Genomic DNA, 19,418 nt, shown 5'->3' with positions numbered 1-19,418 from the left:
TTTTTGCCCTAAGAACCCGTCTAAAATTAAGATCCTGAGCATGGATTTGGATGATTCTATCTTATAATTATTATTAAATTAACATGGTATAGTTTGTTTTGTTGCTTACTGATATAATCTTAAGGAAAAAAAAGGGAAGAATTTGTCTACGTGATCATTCTTCTTTTCATGCTTCTGTCGAAGCTTGAAGAGATTTACATTTCTAAGTTTCTGGTAATTAGATTTATTTTCTTTGTCTTTGTTAATTAGATTTACTTGTTTTGTCTCGTTAATATCAGATTCTATCGATTGTTTGATCGCAATTTTATTAGGATCTTAATGAACTAATAACAAAAGTGGCATGGGTTCGTTCGTCTTAAAATTGTACCGCTCTAGATACCATGTTTAAACCATTTTCCCGCCCCGATTTAATACCGAAACCGTACCGTACGTGTAAATTTGGTACGATATTATTCTGGTTTTCAGGATTCAAAGTTGCATCGTACTAAAACCATACCAAATTACTGAAACCATACCAATTGACACCCTTATTGGTCACTAGTTTCACCCCCAATAATAATGGGTCCCGTGTGTTGGGTTTGGGTGTCTTGTATTTTATGGATCCATGTAATTATAGTTTTAGTTGTATTTGCAATTGAAATAGGGTTTAGGTCAATTACTAGTACTGGGTTAAAATTGTAATTATATTGGGATTGGTGGCCAAAAAGAAAAGGTTTGGTCCAAAAATAAAGTAAAAAAAAAAAAAGTAAAGAAAGAAGAAGAAGAAGAAGAAGAAAGCAAAATGTAACACTTTGTGGGTGTGAGGTTTTCTGAAATAGTGAAACTTCTTTTTCTCTCTAGTGGACGTAGGCAGGGTTTTGTTGAACCACGTTAAATCTCTCTTGTGTGTTTTGCTTTGGTTCTTCTCTGTTCGTAGTTGTGCATCCGTTATCCCTAACAAGTGGTATCAGAGCAAGGTTCGGTGGATCATTACCAGAGATGTGCGAAGATCCAGAAAGGAGAGGATAGGTGCCAAGAGAATAGGGAAGGGTTTGACGGATTGATAGAAGGTACGACTAGAATCGTGAATTTTTTTTCTTGTGCTTTGATCGAATTGGATCGGTGAAAGAAAAAAAAAGACAATCTTGTTTAAGATCATTGGTTAAAAGAAAAAAAGGTTGAGTGGTCAAGGAAAGTGTTGACCGTGAGGAAGAAAAGGAGCTTCAAGTTTTTTTTTAATCTTCTTTTTATGCAATGACATTGCTTTGAAAAAAGAAAAAAAAAAGTTGAAAACTGTTGAGAGGTGGAACGTGGAGAGTGGAATGTAAGAGGAAAAAGACGAAAAAAGGAGAAGAATTTTTTTTTTGTTTTTTATTATCGAATTAGTATCATACAAGTTGTTTCCACATTATTTTGTGTGAATGTATTTTGTACGGAGTTAAGTGTTCTTAAAGTTTTTGGGAGTTCCGGATTCAGTGGAAGTGACGGATCGAGGAGATGTTGCTCCGTTGATATTGATTTTGTGAGTTTGTACGGAGATTAACGAACAGGTCTTTTGGGTTGTTGACGGGTATGAAAGGCACAAATCAGATGGTGTTGAAGAGTTCTAATTTTTCCATAGAACTTTATAATGGTCATAACGATTTCACCTTATGGCAACAACGGGTGAAGAACATCCTTACGCCGGAAGGGACTGTTAAGGCTCTCAGAAAAAAATCAGAAAAGCCAGAGGCGATGAAAGAACACAATTGGCAAGAATTGAGGGATCTAGCAAATAGTATAATCTAGTTGTATCTTGCGGATAATTTTCTTCATGAAGTCATCGGGCTGGCGGATCCAGAGGAAGTCTGGGCAAAAATGGAGAGTAGGTACAAGTACAAGTCGTTGACAAATCGATTATTTTTAAAGAAACAGTTATATGGCCTTTGATTGTCAGAGGGAGCAAATTTTGACAAGCACCTGGATGAGTTCAACAGGATTTTGACGGAGTTGTTGGCTCTTGATGAGGAGATCAAGGAGGAAGACAAAGAATTACTCTTGTTGGCATCATTGTCTCAGTCATTTGATCACATTGTGACCACATTACTTTTTGGTAAAGACACTTTGAAACTTGACAATGTTATTACTGCATTGCTAATGAATGAAACACAGCGGAAAAATAGCGGTGATAGGGAGTTAGATGAAAGTAGTGCCTTGGTTGTAAGGGGTGGTCATAGCAAAGGAAGATCAAATGAGAGAATGGAGGGGTCTAGCAAGTCAATGGGTCGCTCAAAGTCTGTTGGTCGCAAAGTAGCTTGTTACTATTGCAAAGAGGAAGGTCATATAAAGAAAGATTGTCCAAGGCGTAAGGAGGATAGGAAAAGGAAAGACGAGGAGAGTGATAAATCATCTATTGTTGTCTTATGGAGCGATGATGGAGGAGATGATGTCTTTCTGACTTCATCCTCAGGTTTGGATACTTCAGTTTGGATTTTAGACTCCGGGTGTTCTTTTCACATGTGTTTAATCAGGAATCAATTTGCTACATATCATGCATGTGAATGTGGTACTGTTAAGATGGTAAATAATGTGGAAAGCAGGGTTGTCGAAGTTGAGACTATGCGAATTTGCATGTTTGATGGGATTGCGCGAACTTTGACTGGGGTTAGACGTATGCTAGATCTAAGGAAGAATCTGATTTCATTGAGTACTCTAGATTTAAAGGTTTTAGATGGTCATTTGAAGGTGGAGTTCTCAAGGTTTCAAGGGATCCATGGTTGTGATGCGGGGAAAGATGGTTAGTAAGTTGTACATGCTTGAAGAGAGTGTTGAAACATGTGGAGCTCCAGTTGACACTTTGGTAAGGGGTATAGGTAGATATAATTTGCAGGTTGTTCAAGCGCAAAACAAGAGCAAATCTGGAAAGAAGCGAGTGACTTTGCATTGGATTTGGTGAATAGCAGTGATCTCTCAGAGCCGGCTGTGACAAAAGGAGAGATGGAGCCACGTCACGTCGTATAGTGGTGATGAGCTGACCAGGACACCCCAGGTGGGGTGGGGGATGTGTGCCGTACTAGTTTAGTGATGGCGGTAACAAAAGCATCCCTGGAGGGGATGTTGGCCATGCGGTAAGGTGTGGTGAATACACAGAAACGAGGATTGCAGAGAGACATCATCAACGGTTTTTTCTTCAAGGTGGTTTGCAGAATTCAAGCCAAGGTGGAGATTGTTGGGTTTGGGTGTCTTGTATTATGTGGGTCCATGTAATTATAGTTTTAATTGTATTTGTAATTGAAACAGGGTTTGAGTCAATTATTAGTACTGAGTTAAAATTATTATTATATTAGTTTAGTGTTTTAGGTTTCCCTATATTAGAGAGAAAATAGAGAGAGAAAAAAAAAAAAAAAGAAGCAAAGGGTAATATTTTGTGGGTGTGAGGTTTTCTAAAATAGTGAAACTTCTTTTTTCTCTGGTGGACGTAGACAGGATTTTACTGAACCACGTTAAATCTCTCTTCTATGTTTTGCTTTGATTCTTCTTTGTTCGTAGTTGTGCATCCGTTATTCCTAACACCGTGTAAAAACTCTTTTAAATATAAACATTTATATTTACCCGTAGTGATTCTTAATGTAAGTTTTAGAAAAAATGAAAAAGAGACAAAATTATACATAAAAAGTCGATTAATTTATAGGCTGAATCGGCTTTTTAGAAAAATCCTTGGAAAAATGTTTTTTTTAGGTACAAGATTTAAGAATTTTAATAATAAAAAATTAAAATCAATAGCTTAGGTGATTCCGTGATTGTGAGCATCTTCTACATGAAAAATATGGAACTTTAGAACTTGACTCAAAGCATAGCTGCAGTGGTTTCAGTCTTTTATTTATTTTTATTTTTTTAAAGAAGAATGATATTGGAAAATTTTCAAATTATAGTACGCTTACTCATCATTTAACCTTGTTATTCTAATAGCAGAGGTATGCTTAAAGTTATATAATCCTAACATAAAGGATGTAAACATAATAAAATAAGTTATAAGGGTATAAACATAGTTGTTTGCAAACACTAGGAGATGTAAATGTGATTTGCTTAATACAATATTGGGTTTTAATTAATGAAGAATTGTGATTCAGGTGTTTAACTTGCTCACCTAGCTTGGACAACCCTCTTAATTTCGAGCTGGAGGGAATGGCTATGTTCCTTTACATGTAGGGATGTAAACAGATTGGATTCAAATCAAATAGTGATAATACCATATCTACGTCTTATTATATTCGGATGAATTTGGATAAATATCCTATCGGTTTTCAGACAAAGTTGAATTCGGATGATGGTCGGATAGCAGTTTTCTTAAGTAGATTATTCTAAATAGGTATGAATACAGATTGAATACAAGTTTTCTACTACTTGTTGACATTTTTATCATTTTATTTGTGAGGGCTAAGTATGAAATTTACGAATTTAGTAATTTTGGTAGTTATTTTAGTAGAAAATTCAGAAAAATAATCACATATCTCAAGTAAAAAATTTATAAATATAAGAAAAATAAATACAAATAAGTAACTTAATTGGATAATTTTATTGGACAAATAATAAGTGGTAGGAAAGTGGTATTACCATCTGCATTCAATTAGTAATCGGACGGATTTAGATACCCCTAAAACAAAACGAAATGGCCGATTAGAATAAGCTTAATAGTATGAAGTGATGTTATGATTTTAGTCTTCATATAGAACCACTTGTGCATGCGAGTGATAATTAAGCTCTAGCACAAAAATAACCAAAATCTAATTTCCGCCGTTATCTATATGGGGGTAGATGTTGAGCCCAAGCTCCAAGGCCTAGCCCAACAGGTAATGGGCCGGTGCAAGAGTCCATTTAAAGCTTAAGCCCTTGGACACTAAAATCAACGTCTTCTCCTCATTTGTCCTCTGCAACCAAGGTTTAAAGTATCGGTATCGAGTATCGTATCGGTCATGTGATTTTAAGAGATGTATCTTCCTGTATCGAGTATTGTATCGCTGTAGCTAATGTATTTTAGTGTAATTCAATGGAGAGACGTATCGAGATGTATCGTATTGGTTGGGTCAAATATGGATACGTATCGGTTAGTATCGCATGGTATCGTAGGATACTTTAAACCTTGTCTGCAACGCTACAAAATCCCTGTCTCTCGTTCTGGCCCCGAACCCTTCCCCCCGTTGGAAGGTCAGATGAATCGTGTTTGCTCAAGAATGTACAAGTTTCACTCGCCGTCCAGAGCTTTTAGGATCCTGTTCTACTCAACAGAAACCCTTAATCCCTATACTTCAAGGTCTACTTCAGCCGTAAGGCTGTTCAAGAGGATTTCTCCGGTGGGAGTGGGAGATTTTAATGCTTCGATAGTTCCATTTCTCGATCAATGGATTGAAGAAGGAGAAGCTGTCAGCAAAAGAGAACTTCAATCGATGATTAAGAGCCTGAGAGAATACAGACGATACAACCATGCTCTCCAGGTACTACTTTCTGCTTCTTGTTTCCATAGTTATTTTCTGTATTTTCCCCCCATTTTTTCACTCAATCAAGTCCAGCTTTAGGGTTTGTTTTGCAATGGGCACAATCTCTGATCAGTTCTAGCATTGTCTTCTCTGTATTAAATATTTATTTGGATTTCAGCATGGAACTAATCAGTCATGTCTTCTTTTACCCTGAAAATTTAAAACCAGCCTGATGGAATAAAACCCACGATGAACATTATTACCCATATGTATTATTGGCTATGCATATGGAGGCAGTCACCATAATAATGCTTCAGGTTAACATGCATGGCTTTGTGGCTGAAGCACCCCTCTTTTCCTTTCTGCAGCAACCCACTTTTCAGGTAGAAGACAAGTTAATTATTGAAATTATTAAGTATTAGCTCCTCAGCTGCTTCACGATGTAGGTTTTCACATTTATTTCCCCTTCAGATTGTAGGAGAACATTTTATTCTTTCTTAATACAGAATTTTGCAGCCAAACTTGTATTGACTCCACATTCCCTGATTAATTCCTTGGTAGTTTCTGGTTGGACATACCATTTTGTTCCGTTACTCATAAGTATTCAATGTCAACGAAAGATATGTGGTAAAAGATCATCTTGCAGCTACTTTTATATGCTTAATTCACTCAGTTATGATAATAATAAATACTAAGAATTCCCTGAAATCTTTATATCACCTAACGTTGTTTCTAGCTCATCTTTTAGGTGTCTCAGTGGATGAGCGATCGTAGGTACTTGGACCTATCAACATCTGACATTGCTGTTAGGCTGGATTTGATTGCAAGAGTTCATGGCGTAGAAAAAGCGGAAGAGTATTTTAATAACATTCCAAAACATTTAAGAATCTCCTCAACATATGGTGCTCTTCTGAACTGCTACACATATCATAAATCCGTGGAGAAAGCAGAGGCTCACATGCAGAATATGAGGGAGTTGGGGTTTGCAATGTCTTCAACATCTTACAATGTATTGATGAATCTATACCATCAATTGAGACAGCAGGAAAAGCTAAATTTCCTGTTTCAAGAAATGGAACAAAAGGGCATCCTTCCAGACAAGTACACGATCAGCATCTTGCTAGGTTCATTTGTAGCCACTCATGACATTGAAGGAATGGAGAAAATTCTAGAGAGGATGGAAGCAGATCCTAAGGTAACTATGGATTGGAATGCTTATGGTATTGCTGCAAATGGGTACATAAAAGCTGGGTTTATAGACAAGGCATTGAAAATGCTGAAGAAATCAGAGGAAGTGGTAACTGGTAAAAAACGTAGGCCTGCAGTTAATTTCTTCCTCACTCTGTACGCTAAAATAGGAAAGAAGGATGAAGTGTATCGAATATGGAATCAACATAAAACATCAGAAAAGGTCTATAACTCAACATTCTTGTCCATGATTGATTCACTGCTGAAGTTGGATGACATTGAAGGTGCCGAGAAGATCATAGCAGAGTGGGAATCTAGTGGTACTGTGAATGATTTCCGTGTTCCAAACTTGTTACTGGCTGCATACTGCAAGAGATGTCTTTGGGGGAAGGCCGAAGACTTTATAAATAAGGCGACGGAGAAGGAGAAGAAACCTCACCCAAGTACATGGGACTGTTTGGCAACTGGCTATCTTCTGGATAATCAGATGCCAAAAGCATTGGAGACAATGGAAAAGGCAATCATGGCAAGTAAACCAGGGTGGAAGCCAAATTGTTCCACATTGGTTGCTTGCCTGGAATATTTGAAAGCACAAGGAAATACAAAAGGGGCAGAGGATTTCATTGGGTTACTTAGGACCCAAGGTACCTTACCCTCCAATGTTTGTGATGAGTTGCAGAAATATGTTGAAGATGGACAACTGGAATCCGACAAACTTCATCTGATCATAAAGGGATCTTTTGGAGATAATGAAGGCAGAGAATCCCCAAAATGATGTTGCAAAGTTGCAGCTGATGTATGACGTAAGGTATCTTAGAGCTCAATATTGACCAATGGTTATGATGCCACCACTTCGACTGCCACCACTTGACCTTTGATAGAATTTACAAATTGTTAGAAAGATGTAAATTGAAGCATGAAGGAGACCAATGAGAAGGGAGGGAGGGCAAGTTGCTGTTCATATGGACAGTGCAGTGCGTGCAAAACTGCTTATCTGCATTGACTGCTGGATTTAGTGGTTTTGGTTTTTGCTTCTTTCTTTTTTTATTTTAATTTATTTTATTTGTTTTCCTTCTATTCTTAGACATTCATTTCTGTTATGAAAGTTGTTCAAGATTGATTTGGTTTCCTCTATAATTCAGGTGTTTCTTGGTTACTGTGATTCATTCACTGTTGAATTAAGCACAAGTATTGAATGGCTCTCTTCTGACGAAGGGGTCACATAGAGATACTTCCCTCTGGTTAGAAAAGATGGACCTCTTAGTTCAAGTGGTAATGTCTTATTAAGCTAAGTCGGGGTCTTGCTGGTTAGTTATTTCATTGTATCTGGGTCTTTGTTCCATTCTTCTTGTAGTTTTTGCTTCTCATATGGTTATGCTTGTCTGGGTTACTGTACATATATTTGTTGCTCTGTATCTTAATGAAATTAATTAAGTTTGTCAAATAAAAAAATTACAAATCTAAGTGCCTCTTAGTACTTTGTTAGCATGTAGTTCACATCAAAGGACAAAAGTTATTTAGGAAATTAATATCTCAGAGTCTTGTTTCATTATCTCAGGAATGTTTATTGTCCTTAGTGAGAATTTTGTTTTCTTTCTGTTTTCTCCAAATATGTGAGTTTTTTTTTTTTTTTACTCTCTTCTGGTTTGTTACCAAAGATGCTGTGAGAAGCCCCAATTGTCAAAGGTGTATATACACATAGGGGCCACAGTGGATCATCCCCTAAGTGCACATGAACATGGAAAGGGCTGAATCACCTATGCCTATGTGGAAAGGGACAACATTATGGCCTACGTGTAAAGTGGAAGTTAGGTTTTGGGTTTTGGAATAAGAATTGGAGGGAGGGGAATGAAAGTAAGAAATTGGTGAGTAAAGGTAGAGAGAGCTTGGCTCTGGGAATAGGAGAAAAAAAAAAAAGAAGAACAGAAGTTTCTACTACTACAAATTTAGGGGAGAGCTACCCAAATTGAAGGCAACAGATAAATTCTCCTAACCTGATCTTCGAACTTCTATTAGTGTGTTGTTAACTGGGGTCTTAACAAGGTGGTATCAGAGCCCCAAACCAATCCCGGGGAATGGTCAAGAGCAAGATGGAATGAAGAGTTGATGATTTGGAATTGATGGTAAAGGAATTGCAGGGACAAAGTGAGTGGCCTGGCTCAGAACATGGGGAAAGAAGCACAAGCTAATTTGGAATTTTGTAATGAAATGCGTACATACCTCTAGCGGGGGAAATCGGTTGATGTGGATCCCCAATCGCCAAAAGTCTCGGTGGAAAATGCTCTAGGAAATGTTAATCCTCGGGTTGGAAGTATTGTACTGGACCATGAGTTTACCAGGAGGATAATCGGCAAGTTGGAGATTTGGAGAGGTGGCGGGATTTTTGCCTTTGGAGATGCCGATCTTCACGGGAGAGGATCCCTTGGTGGATTGCTAAGGTCGAGACATATTTTGAGTTGTATGCACTCGACGGTGATGAGATTGTCAAAGCAGCCACCTTGTGTTTCAATGGAGCAACAATTGGTTGGTTGAGAGTTCAGGAATTACAAAATTCACGTAGAGGGCTAAAGGAAGCGATGACACGAAGATTTGGATCACCTTAGTCAAAAAGCCCTCAGGAGGCACTGATCACAGAAAATAATCGGCTTTATTGCCGATTATAGAGAGAAGTTCAAAACCTTGGTTGCAGTGGTCGGTGCTCGAGACGAAGCTTAGCTTCATGGGGCTTTTCTATCGGGGTTAACAAAAGAGTTACATGGTGATATTTAGTTGTTTGCACCTGATGGGTTAACCCAAGTAATGAATCTAGTAGAGGCAAGGAATTGGGCCTAGGGAAATTGGGGTCAACCCATTATGCCAAACCCGTGGTAGTAAACACAAGTGGGCTTCAACATTATTTGACCTTCGGTTCACCCAACCCTATTGGCTCGTAGTCCAACCTAGCAACTAGAACAACCAGTACAAGTGTACAACCATGGCAAACCCTACGACACCCAATTGATTGAACCAAATTCAAACACCACCAGCAGCGCAATCACTCCAACATCTTCTTAAACTCCGACGACCTCTAATGGCAGAAACTAATGTTCTAGATGGCTTACACCTGAAGAAAAGAAGAGAAGACGGGCAAGGTGCCTTGTTTTTCGTTGCGATGCACCCTATTCTAAGTCCCATCAAAGGTCCATACAAGGAACTAAGGGTGCTATTGCTATACGAGGACAAAGATGAAACCAGACACCGAAAATAGGAGGAAAATGCCGATCCACTTGTGGGAGCAGAATCGCTAGAAGGAGTAGAAATCTTGCACATCTCTCTGGTAGGTTTGGACTCTCCTCAAATACTAAAACTAAGAGGTGACATCGTGGGTGTTTCAGTGGTGATTTTAATAGATTGTGGAGCCACCCATAATTTCATCTCACAGAAGTTGGTTGAAGCTTTAAGGCTATCAACATAGGGGGAAAATTTTAGGTCACTTTGGGCGATTGAGAAAATGTCGAAGGGCAGGGAATCTGTTAAGATATAATGGTCGCGTTAGGTGAGATCACTTTTGTATCGAGTTTGCTTCCCTTCAATCTTTACAGCATGGTCATTATTTTGGGGGTAGAATGGTTGTCAATGCTAGGGGATATTCACAGCAACTAGAGACTCCAAACTATGAAGTTTTAGTGGGAAAGAAAACCCATGACATTAATGGGGACCCTGCTCTACTTAGGCTTGAGATCTCTTTAATAGAGTTATGAAAGAATGTGCAATCCATGGCTGAAGGGTACTGTTTGAAATTGATGGCAGCAGAGGGTGCACCTAGAAAGAATAATGAGGAGAATAAAAAAGCGCAAGAACTTTTGTCAAAGCATGAGAGCCTATTTGCTGAACCAGTGGGATTGCCACCCTAGAGAGCTCATGACCACAAAATTCGCTTGGTAAAGGGGAGCATCCACCCAATATTAGACCATATTGTAACCCCCATTCTGAGAAAAATGAAGTGGACCGTTTGGTGGGAGAAATGTTGGCAACATATTTGATACAACAAAGTATAAGCCCTTACTTAAGCCTAGTGTTGTTGGTCAGGAAGAAAGATGGTCAGTGGTGGTTTTGTGTGGACTATCGGGCACTCAACAAATTGACAATATTGGACAAATTTCCCATACCAGCAATCGATGAGTTACTAGATGAATTGGGAGGAGCAAGGGTGTTTAGCAAGCTTGATTTGAAATCAGTTTATCATCAAATCGAGTTGCGACTAAATATGTGGTGTTTAGCAATGTTGATTTGAAATTGGTTTATCATCAAATCAGAGTTGCAGCTAAAGATGTGGAAATAATGCTTTCCTCACTCACAAGGGGCATTACGAGTTCTTGGTATTGTTGTTTGGACTCCTTAATGCTCCAACGACTTTTCAGGCTCTTATAAATGTGGGATTTCGGGACCATTTGCGAAAATTCATATTAGTGTTTTTTCTATGACATCTTGGTATTTAGCAAGTCCATGGAAGAGCATTTGAATCATCTCTAGACTACCTTCACCTTGATATCTCGGCATTGTTTGGTGGTGAACTGAAAGAATTTTCTCTTTGCAGTAACCAAATTGGAGTATTTAGGTCATGTGATTTCAGGAGATGGAGGTGGCAGTTGACCTGCAAAAGATCCGGTACATGATTGAATGGCCTCCGCTGAAAAACATCAAAGCATTGAGGGGTCTCTTAGGGCTCACAGGGTACTATATTGTGAAGGGCAATGGTAAGATTGTAGCATCACTCACAAGTTTGTAAAAGGAGGACAAGTTCCATTGGGATGATGTAGCCAATAGAGCTTTGGAGATGCTGAAAACCGCCATGACAAATGTAACGTTTTACCCATTCCTGATTTCTCCAAAGACTTTGTGGTTGAAACTGATGCTTTCAGAGTAGGTTTGGGGTTGTGTTGATGTAAGAGGGTCATTTGAATGCATTTTAGACTCAAGCTCTATCTCCTCGTGCCCAAACCAAATTTGTGTATGTGAAGGAACTCATGGCGATTTTCCTCACAATCCAAAAGTGGTCATTATTTGCTAGGAAGCCATTTCAAGGTGAGGATGGACCAACAAAACTTAAAATACCTAGTAGATCAGAAGATATTGGTTGGAGATCAACAGAAATGTGTGCTGGAATCGCTAAGTCACAACTTTGAGATGGTGTATAGACCGGGAAGTGAGATAAGGCTGCGGATGCCCTATTATGCCAAGGAGAAGGGGGGATTGTTCTTTCCTTCTGGCCAACAGTTGCTTGGCAAGAATGTGAAGGGTTGGAGACAGAAGTACGACTTCAGATTGCTATTGGGTTATGATTTAGGCTCAACTTCACAGATCTCAAGAGTTTTCTCATTATGAGTTGAAGAATGGGATGTTGTTTTATAAGGACAGATTGGTCATTCCAAAAAATTTCCAATTGATTATGGTGTTGTTAGCTGAATTTCACTTTAGTCCTTTTGATGGACATTTGGGGTTCCTTCGCACTTATAAAAGATTAGTTGGGTCTGTGTATTGGGTAGGAATGAAGATTGCAGTCCATGGTTTTGTTGTTGGTTGTGACACCTATCATTAGAGTAAGCATTAATTGTCAAACCCCACCTAGCCGGATCCGTTCATACCCCAATACTCGTGGGGGCGATATACTACAAGATCTAGGTTCATGGCCAAATCCATAACACCATACAATATAATATAATCAAAGAAAAGAAAAGAAAATATTAAAGTGACAAGTATTAAGATTCAGTTATCCATAATTTAAGTTCAAAATCATAGTTCCAAGTTAGTTCAGTCAAATCAAAATATCATAGTTTAAGAAAGGATTGTTTAACAGTGGAAGTCTACTTTCTCGAGGGGCTCAAAATGCTAAGTAGGGCTGTCATCTATTGGCTGGATGAGAAAGATATAGCACATAGTCACAAAGGCAACTACTATGTCACAAGTGATCTCTATAGTCTCAAAAGTAGTTGGCTCCGTAGGAGCAATCCGAGCATGGACATGAATCTCCATGCGATTCCATCTCCTCGCTAGTGGGTCCCTCATAGCATTCTGTCTGCGGTGAATTCTCCATTTAAATGGAGTCCTCATAGCATGTGGTGAGATCTAAAAATCATATACATAAAAAGAATGAGTTCAATAGAACTTAGTGAGGTCAACATGACCATATATCGTGCATCCATCACACATTTCCATAAGCAATCCGTGCATGGTATGTAATGAGATGAGTGAATGAATATGTATGCGATTATACTCTTAACTCTAACAGTGGAATCATTATAGTTGTAAAATCCAGCCCTATCCTAACCCTGACCCTAACCCGGATCCACTGTTGTTTTTAGGTCCGACAACCCGAAGCAGTGGTAGAAGAGACTTGTGGACCCTTTTGATTTATAATTATGAGTCGGAGACCAAGCCCATGGACATTGACGATGATACCCCTTACTTGAGTACATTGTCGGTGTTTAGTGAAAATCTGCGCATCGGAGAAAAGTGATTTAGTTGAAGTACCTAATGGACTCCCGTGCACAATCCGAAGGTATTCTCCGAAACTAGACTTCTTGATTGAATTGTAGAAGAAAACCCAATTCAATTTGACCCTGTATAGCCCTCCAAGTCCTTGTCCGAAGTTGCTGAACAAAATCTGATTTTCTGTTGAATTCCAGTTTGGTCGATCCTCTTTGGTCGATGCCATCGACCAAGGACCATCGACCAAAGTTTCCCTGAAATATTCCCTATTCTATTTATACTAGCCTCGTGTTTTGAGCCCTATTCCAATCATTATCACTCCTGAACGTGGGGAGAGCTTCCCAAAGCACCTCTTAGGCATTTGTGAAGAAGATCCCACCAAAACTCTTTGTTAATCATTGTTCCTTGTCTCCATCAATAACTACAAGGTATGATTCATCACTCCCACTCTCTATTCTATTCTTTTCTATCATTTTCTATCCCTCTTTTGCTGTTGAGACCTTGGAGATGGTGCTGCAACCTTGCAACCTTGCAACCATCACTCCAAGTGTCTACTCTTGCTTAACCTATGATCCCCTACTTGTCTATTAATGCTATGCCCTCATTTCAAAATACATTCTTTGATTTTCTTCTTAACATCATGCCTTCTTGTACAAAACTGAGATATATAGTGTGTTGTACATGTTTATCACTAGCTTATGATCATAATCAAATTCCTATAAGTTCCCTTAGCTAATGCATGCATTTTCAATGTCAATGCAATCAATTTCAATCCATGCTATGATGCTTGTCTCTTGAACTTAGTAACTCAATTTGAGGCTATCTATTTAGACCATTGGATTATGTTAATTCCTTGATTTGTAGTGTTCTCATACTGTTCTTAAGCATCCCTCCAAGTTCCGAATTGATCCAAACCCCGGAAGACCAATTTCGAACCAAAATCCCCAAAACCCATACCATCGACCAAACTTGTTGCTGACAGCAACCTCAGCCAGTTTTGATCCGTTCGACATCCGATCTTCCTGATTTCTTCTCTAACCTCTTATTTATGTTTGTTTAGGGTCTTAACACTACTTTTGGATCATTCCTTGGTAATTCTTGATTCGTCATCAACTCAACCTAAGGTAAGGATGGTTATCTCCATAAACACATATGTTATAAACTTATGCCTTGGTGATTATACTTAGTGAACATAATCTCTTAATTGCTTTTGATTATTATAGGACTGCTATACATGTTTTAGAACAGTAGTATTGCGATTCATATACTTTTGTCATAATGATTTATTATTCTTGTTACTTGTATTCATGATGGATCAATTCGATGTCATAATTTAACTTTTATCATGATGATGTATCAAATGTATGAGATATGATGGACTTGGATATGTGATTGCTTAGGTATAACTTGGGATTGGGGAATGTCCTATTGACATTTCTGTCCTTGCGCATCGGAGGGAATAGTATGGGATGTTCTCCGAAGGTGCCTATCGACACTTTCCCGGGTTATTGGATGACATACATAGGATTGTCTAGTTGTATGGCTAGGATTGTCCTTGTCGTGTCAGACTCGAATCGGAAGGGCATTGAGACCGAAAGACCCGTGGTAGTGTATGGTTTGATGGGCGCTCAAGACCGGTAACCAACCCGGGAGAGGACATAAACCATGCTACGAATACCCGAAATGGGCCATTTATTGGTAGGGTTGCAAATAGCTAGACTTGGGCTCACCGGCGCTCGAAGATCGGTGAGTCATATCCGTGAGAGGACGTGAGTGCTTCCCGTCTACTATTTGTGGATGACCAATAGGGTTGGTGAGTCCGGTGGGTAATATCCGTGACTCTAGTGTGAAGGATACCGGAAAGGATCCCGGATGGGAGGAATGGAAGTATCCAAATCTGACTTGATACGACTGAGTAGATGACTTGCATTGGGCTAGGCTTTACCTTGACATGCGCCAATACTTAGACCAAATGGTGATGTGAGAGAGTGGTGACCGAAACCCCAACCATGGATTTGTCTGAGAGGGATGTAGGACCCAATTCCCCCCGGTGCTGACTGATTGAGACTTACCTAAAGAAGTATGGTGCTATGGCTTAAAGCATGTTTACCATAGAGACTAGCATCCATAGAGTTAGAATCATATTTGCATCATATGTCTCATATCACATTGCATTATGTTATGATCTGTATTTGTATGATTTTAAGTTATGGAATAACTGCCTTGCTGAGTTCTTTTGAACTCATTCCTTTTGTGCAAATGTTGTTAGATTTTTCCGCAGGTATTGAAGACTCTGATGGCACACTCTACGAGACGGACTTTGATTCCTCATACTACCCTCCGGGTGGTAGCTACGGTGAAGATCAGAGTTATGGTGCCGAAGAGGATTACTCTACGTACCAAGGTTAGCCCCACTATGGTGAGGGAGCGGTCGTGCTGGGCTTTCTTCGTCCACACCTATGAGGAGACAATCATTAAGATAGAAGAAACTCTTGCTTAGTGCCCCATTTCCCTGGATTATTGTTAAACATTTGGGATATGTAATTAACTTTCTTGAGTTACTCTTTAAACATAGGGTTGTAACTTAACTCGATATTTACTACTTTTCCACTGCCTTGAGAGAGTGATTTTTACTCATTTTCTCATTCTCATGATTGCACTTATACACGTGGTATTATTTATTTCCGCACTTTGATTAGTTGATCTTATCTTATTCATGATATCTATTTTTTATTGCTTTTACCTTGATTATTATTGTTCATGATTGTGTTATAGCGTATGTGGGAGGCATGGTCCCTCGATGCTTGATCCTTGGACTGTGGATTACATTCCCAGGTATGCCAGATAGGGTACCGGCTGGGTGGATGTGACAATAGTGGACACACATTAAGTTATACACTAGCCTCCTCTAGGTAGTCTTGTCACTCTCCCTCAACAAGAGACGTCTATTAGGTTCTACGCTGTAATTGGGTCGACTCACATCAAACCTTGGCTGGGGATTAGGTCACCACTCTCTCACATCACCATTAGTCTGAGAATTGGTGCGTGTCAAGGATAACCCTTGGCCAATGCAAAGTCATAAAGTCTCATACTACATGTGGTCCAGATATCTTTCCTTATGCCTAGTGCCCTTTTGGTCCAATATCCTTCTTCACCTAGGAATGACATCCTCAATGGGAGGCATCTGTTGGACTCCATTCCTTAACCCTATGGTCATCCACATATGTTGGGGCGGATGCCTTTCATGTCTCCTCACGACACTCAAGCGGTCTTTTGGATTCCCCATGAGCCCAACCCTAACATATGCAACTCTACCATCTGATGATGACAATAGACCTGCTTAATGCTCACAAGACCCAACCACCGCCATCATAAGTTACTTGACTTCAATACCCCTGCCAAAAGAGTAGTAATACTCAAGGTTTCACTAGGCAACACATTTAGACACTTAATGACCATGTACTTAGGTCTAAGTGAATGTAAGGTCACCAGGGTAATGGGCGAACTTACGACCCTAGTCAATGTATAAGTGTAGGTAGAGAGTGTTCTACCATCCAATCCACACATACACATCATTTCAAAATCATCATTCAAGTAATTTGAATAATAAATAAAAATGACACCACATTACCTTCCATTCTTACAAAGTCACACGCAATCATAATAGATATAAAATATCAATGTAAATAAAGATTTAAACAACACTAATAATTACATGAGATATGATAATGTATTTTCTTCACCTGTCAAAGGCAATAACAATCTCCAAAGTCCAATGAAATCCACAAAAGAGAGTGCAAATGACCCAAAATAACCCTAGAAACATGAAAAATCAAATGAGCAACAATCGAAGTTCTGAAATTTTGGGAGCTCAAAAAGACTGCCTGTAAGAAGAATCTTCTTAACAAAGATTACATTGTCATGCTCGGTGCGCTGGCAAAGCTTGGGGAGATGGAAGAAGCCAGATCTTTGCTGAAGGATTGGGAATCACGTGGTAACAGTTATGATTCTCGAGTGCCAAACACTCTCCTACTTGCATACTGTGAGAAAGGGTTGGTTGAAGAGGCTAAGGCATTGCTTGAAGACACAATTAAGAGTGGGAAATCTCCAAAACCAAACTCTTGGGCAATATTGGCAGCAGAGGATACATCAATAAGGAGGAGATGTTGAAGGCCACAGAGTGCATGAAGAAGGCTTTGTCGAGATATGTTGGAAATGAAGGATGGAGACCAAAGCCTAAGCTGGTCACTAGTATATTGGATTGGCTTGGTGATGCGGGCAAGGTAGAAGATGTCGAAACTTTCGTCGAATTGTTAAAGACCATAGTCCCCAGTGACAGAGAGATGTACCATGCATTGCTCAAGGCATATCTCGGAGAAGGAAAAGAAGTAGATGGCCTTCTAAAGAGCATGGAGGCTGATGGGATAAATGAGGATGAGAAAACAAAGAATATCCTGAGCTCAAGACAAAGCTAAATGATCTTCTCCTGTGTTCCATTTCTGGTAGAAACTTTGTACGATTTGTTTGTTATTATTTGCATTTTAAAGGACCGAAGATCTAAAGGCTGAGTACATTTGCACCTTAACAGGTTTTAATATGCTTCAACCAAAACCGAACTTGTGTTATTTGTTTGGTTATATATTCACCATTGCCATACCAAACCGACTCAATCCTTAAGGGCATGTTTGGTTACATGAGTCTGAAGATTTGAAATATCTAGAGATTTGAGATTTCAAATCTGTGGAGTTATACTTTATAAAATTAACTGAATATGTTGAATGAAATCTGTGGATTTATCTGTGATTTTTGAGAAAGTGCAAATGTTTAGCATTTTTATAATAGAGATGAAATCTCTGAATTTCACCACATACCCATAAATCTACAGATTCACATTTTTAGTGTAAAAAGATGAATCTCTAGATTTCATGAATCTAGAGATTTTCACAACCAAATGGGTATAAATCTCGCATTCATGAATTTAGAGATTTCAAATCTCTAGAGACTAGAATCATGTAACCAAACAGGCCCTAAGGATCTCAAACCAATTGTCTTTTTAATTTTACTTTAATTATTTTGTTGAGACCCTAGATGGTTTTGTAATATTTAGAGAAATTTTCATTTGGATTTGGAGTTTGTTCTAACTCATTTTTAATCCAAAGAAAATGACATTTTGTATTGGTTCTAGGTGGTATTGGGAGGAGGGAGGGAAAAAAAAATCAATTAAAGATCTAAATCATTTTTATGATCAAAATATTTTTGTAAATCTTTATTTCTTTTCTTTAATTGGTAGTATATTTAACTATTTAAGTAGAAATTTTACTCAAGTATCAAATTATTGGTATTTTGTACCTATGTCCAAACTTATTAGTATTTCATACCTTTATTCAAGATCTAAGTAAATTAAAGAAAAGAACTCTTGTTCAAGACCTAAGTAAGTTGAAAAAAAGAAATAAAAAAAAAATGTTATAACATTTTGGTATTTAAATAATGGACCATGTTTCTGTGCTGTGCATTTAATGCGCAGGACTGTCAAGCAAAAAAATTTCGGCTTGACAGTCTTGCGCATTTACTAAAGCAATTTCCTTAAATGACATCTTGGTCTTTAAATGTAATTTTTTTTTCCTGTGAAATGAAGGGGTAGATTTAAGAAAAGTAAAATGACAACACTACCAGCATATAAAATGAAAAATCCCACCAGTATGCTGGATGTTTAATAAAACTTCTGAAATGACTGATTAGGATAAGCTTAATATTATGAAGTGATTTTATGATTTTAGTCTTCATGTAGATCCACTTGGGCATGCGAGTGATAATTACTCTCTAGCACAAAAATTACCAAAATTTAAGTTTCATTTATTTTAATATAGAAAACAAGTTCAAAATGTAGAAAACGGATGCCACTTTAGTCACGTTGGCCAATGAGACACAATTCTATAAAGAAAAGTAATATATTATTTGGATTTTTCAGTTAAGATACGAAAGAATCGTGTTTCTAACGTTTAAAATATAGAAAGCAGGAGTTCGATCCATTGAGGATGGGACCCACCAGCTAATATGAAAAACTTCTCACAGATTCGGAATCGACGGCCCACGCAAAGATTCTAGTTGAAACTCAATCCCTTGAAATGGAATCTAATGAATAAACCGAAAAGAATTCAAATTGAGTCCGCGAGAAATTGAAAGAGTTGGTTTAAAATATGACCGTTATGGGTCGCGCGTGAATGTTCGAGAGATGATGAAAAGCAGGTTTCCAATTCCCATCACCATTCGAAATTCAAGTTTCCAATTCTGATTACCATTCGAACTCATACTTCGATCAGTTATAAATAC

General features: G+C 38.4%; 1 protein-coding gene across 2 annotated transcripts; it reads left to right on the top strand.

Moving 5' to 3' along the window:
* Positions 1-5,118: 5,118 nt before the first annotated feature.
* LOC149004685 (pentatricopeptide repeat-containing protein At2g20710, mitochondrial-like) lies at positions 5,119-7,541 on the top strand. Of its 2 annotated transcripts, none has more exons than XM_089136064.1 (2): positions 5,119-5,450; positions 6,181-7,541. In XM_089136064.1, the coding sequence occupies exons 1-2, from the start codon at positions 5,169-5,171 to the stop codon at positions 7,393-7,395; spliced, it is 1,497 nt and encodes a 498-aa protein (XP_088992190.1). In that variant the 5' UTR covers positions 5,119-5,168; the 3' UTR covers positions 7,396-7,541. The 2 variants fall into 2 exon arrangements, with proteins under 2 accessions (XP_088992190.1, XP_088992191.1); XM_089136065.1 differs by having other exon boundaries at positions 5,378-5,450; positions 6,169-7,540.
* The last annotated feature ends 11,877 nt before the right edge of the window (positions 7,542-19,418 follow it).

This window comes from Hakea prostrata, chromosome 9 (genome assembly GCF_041222555.1).
Source record: "Hakea prostrata isolate BN-2017 chromosome 9, UWA_Hpros_2, whole genome shotgun sequence".
In the NCBI taxonomy this organism is placed as follows: domain Eukaryota; kingdom Viridiplantae; phylum Streptophyta; class Magnoliopsida; order Proteales; family Proteaceae; genus Hakea; species Hakea prostrata.
The sequence above is the reverse complement of the archived record's forward strand: the minus strand, read 5'-3'. Positions and strand labels throughout refer to the sequence as shown.

Bases quoted from the DNA above. Each gene is read 5' to 3' on its own strand.
- LOC149004685 (XM_089136064.1), top strand. From the start codon at position 5,169: ATGAATCGTGTTTGCTCAAGAATGTACAAGTTTCACTCGCCGTCCAGA. The intron at 5,451-6,180 runs GTACTACTTTCT...CTCATCTTTTAG, and splicing joins GATACAACCATGCTCTCCAG to GTGTCTCAGTGGATGAGCGA.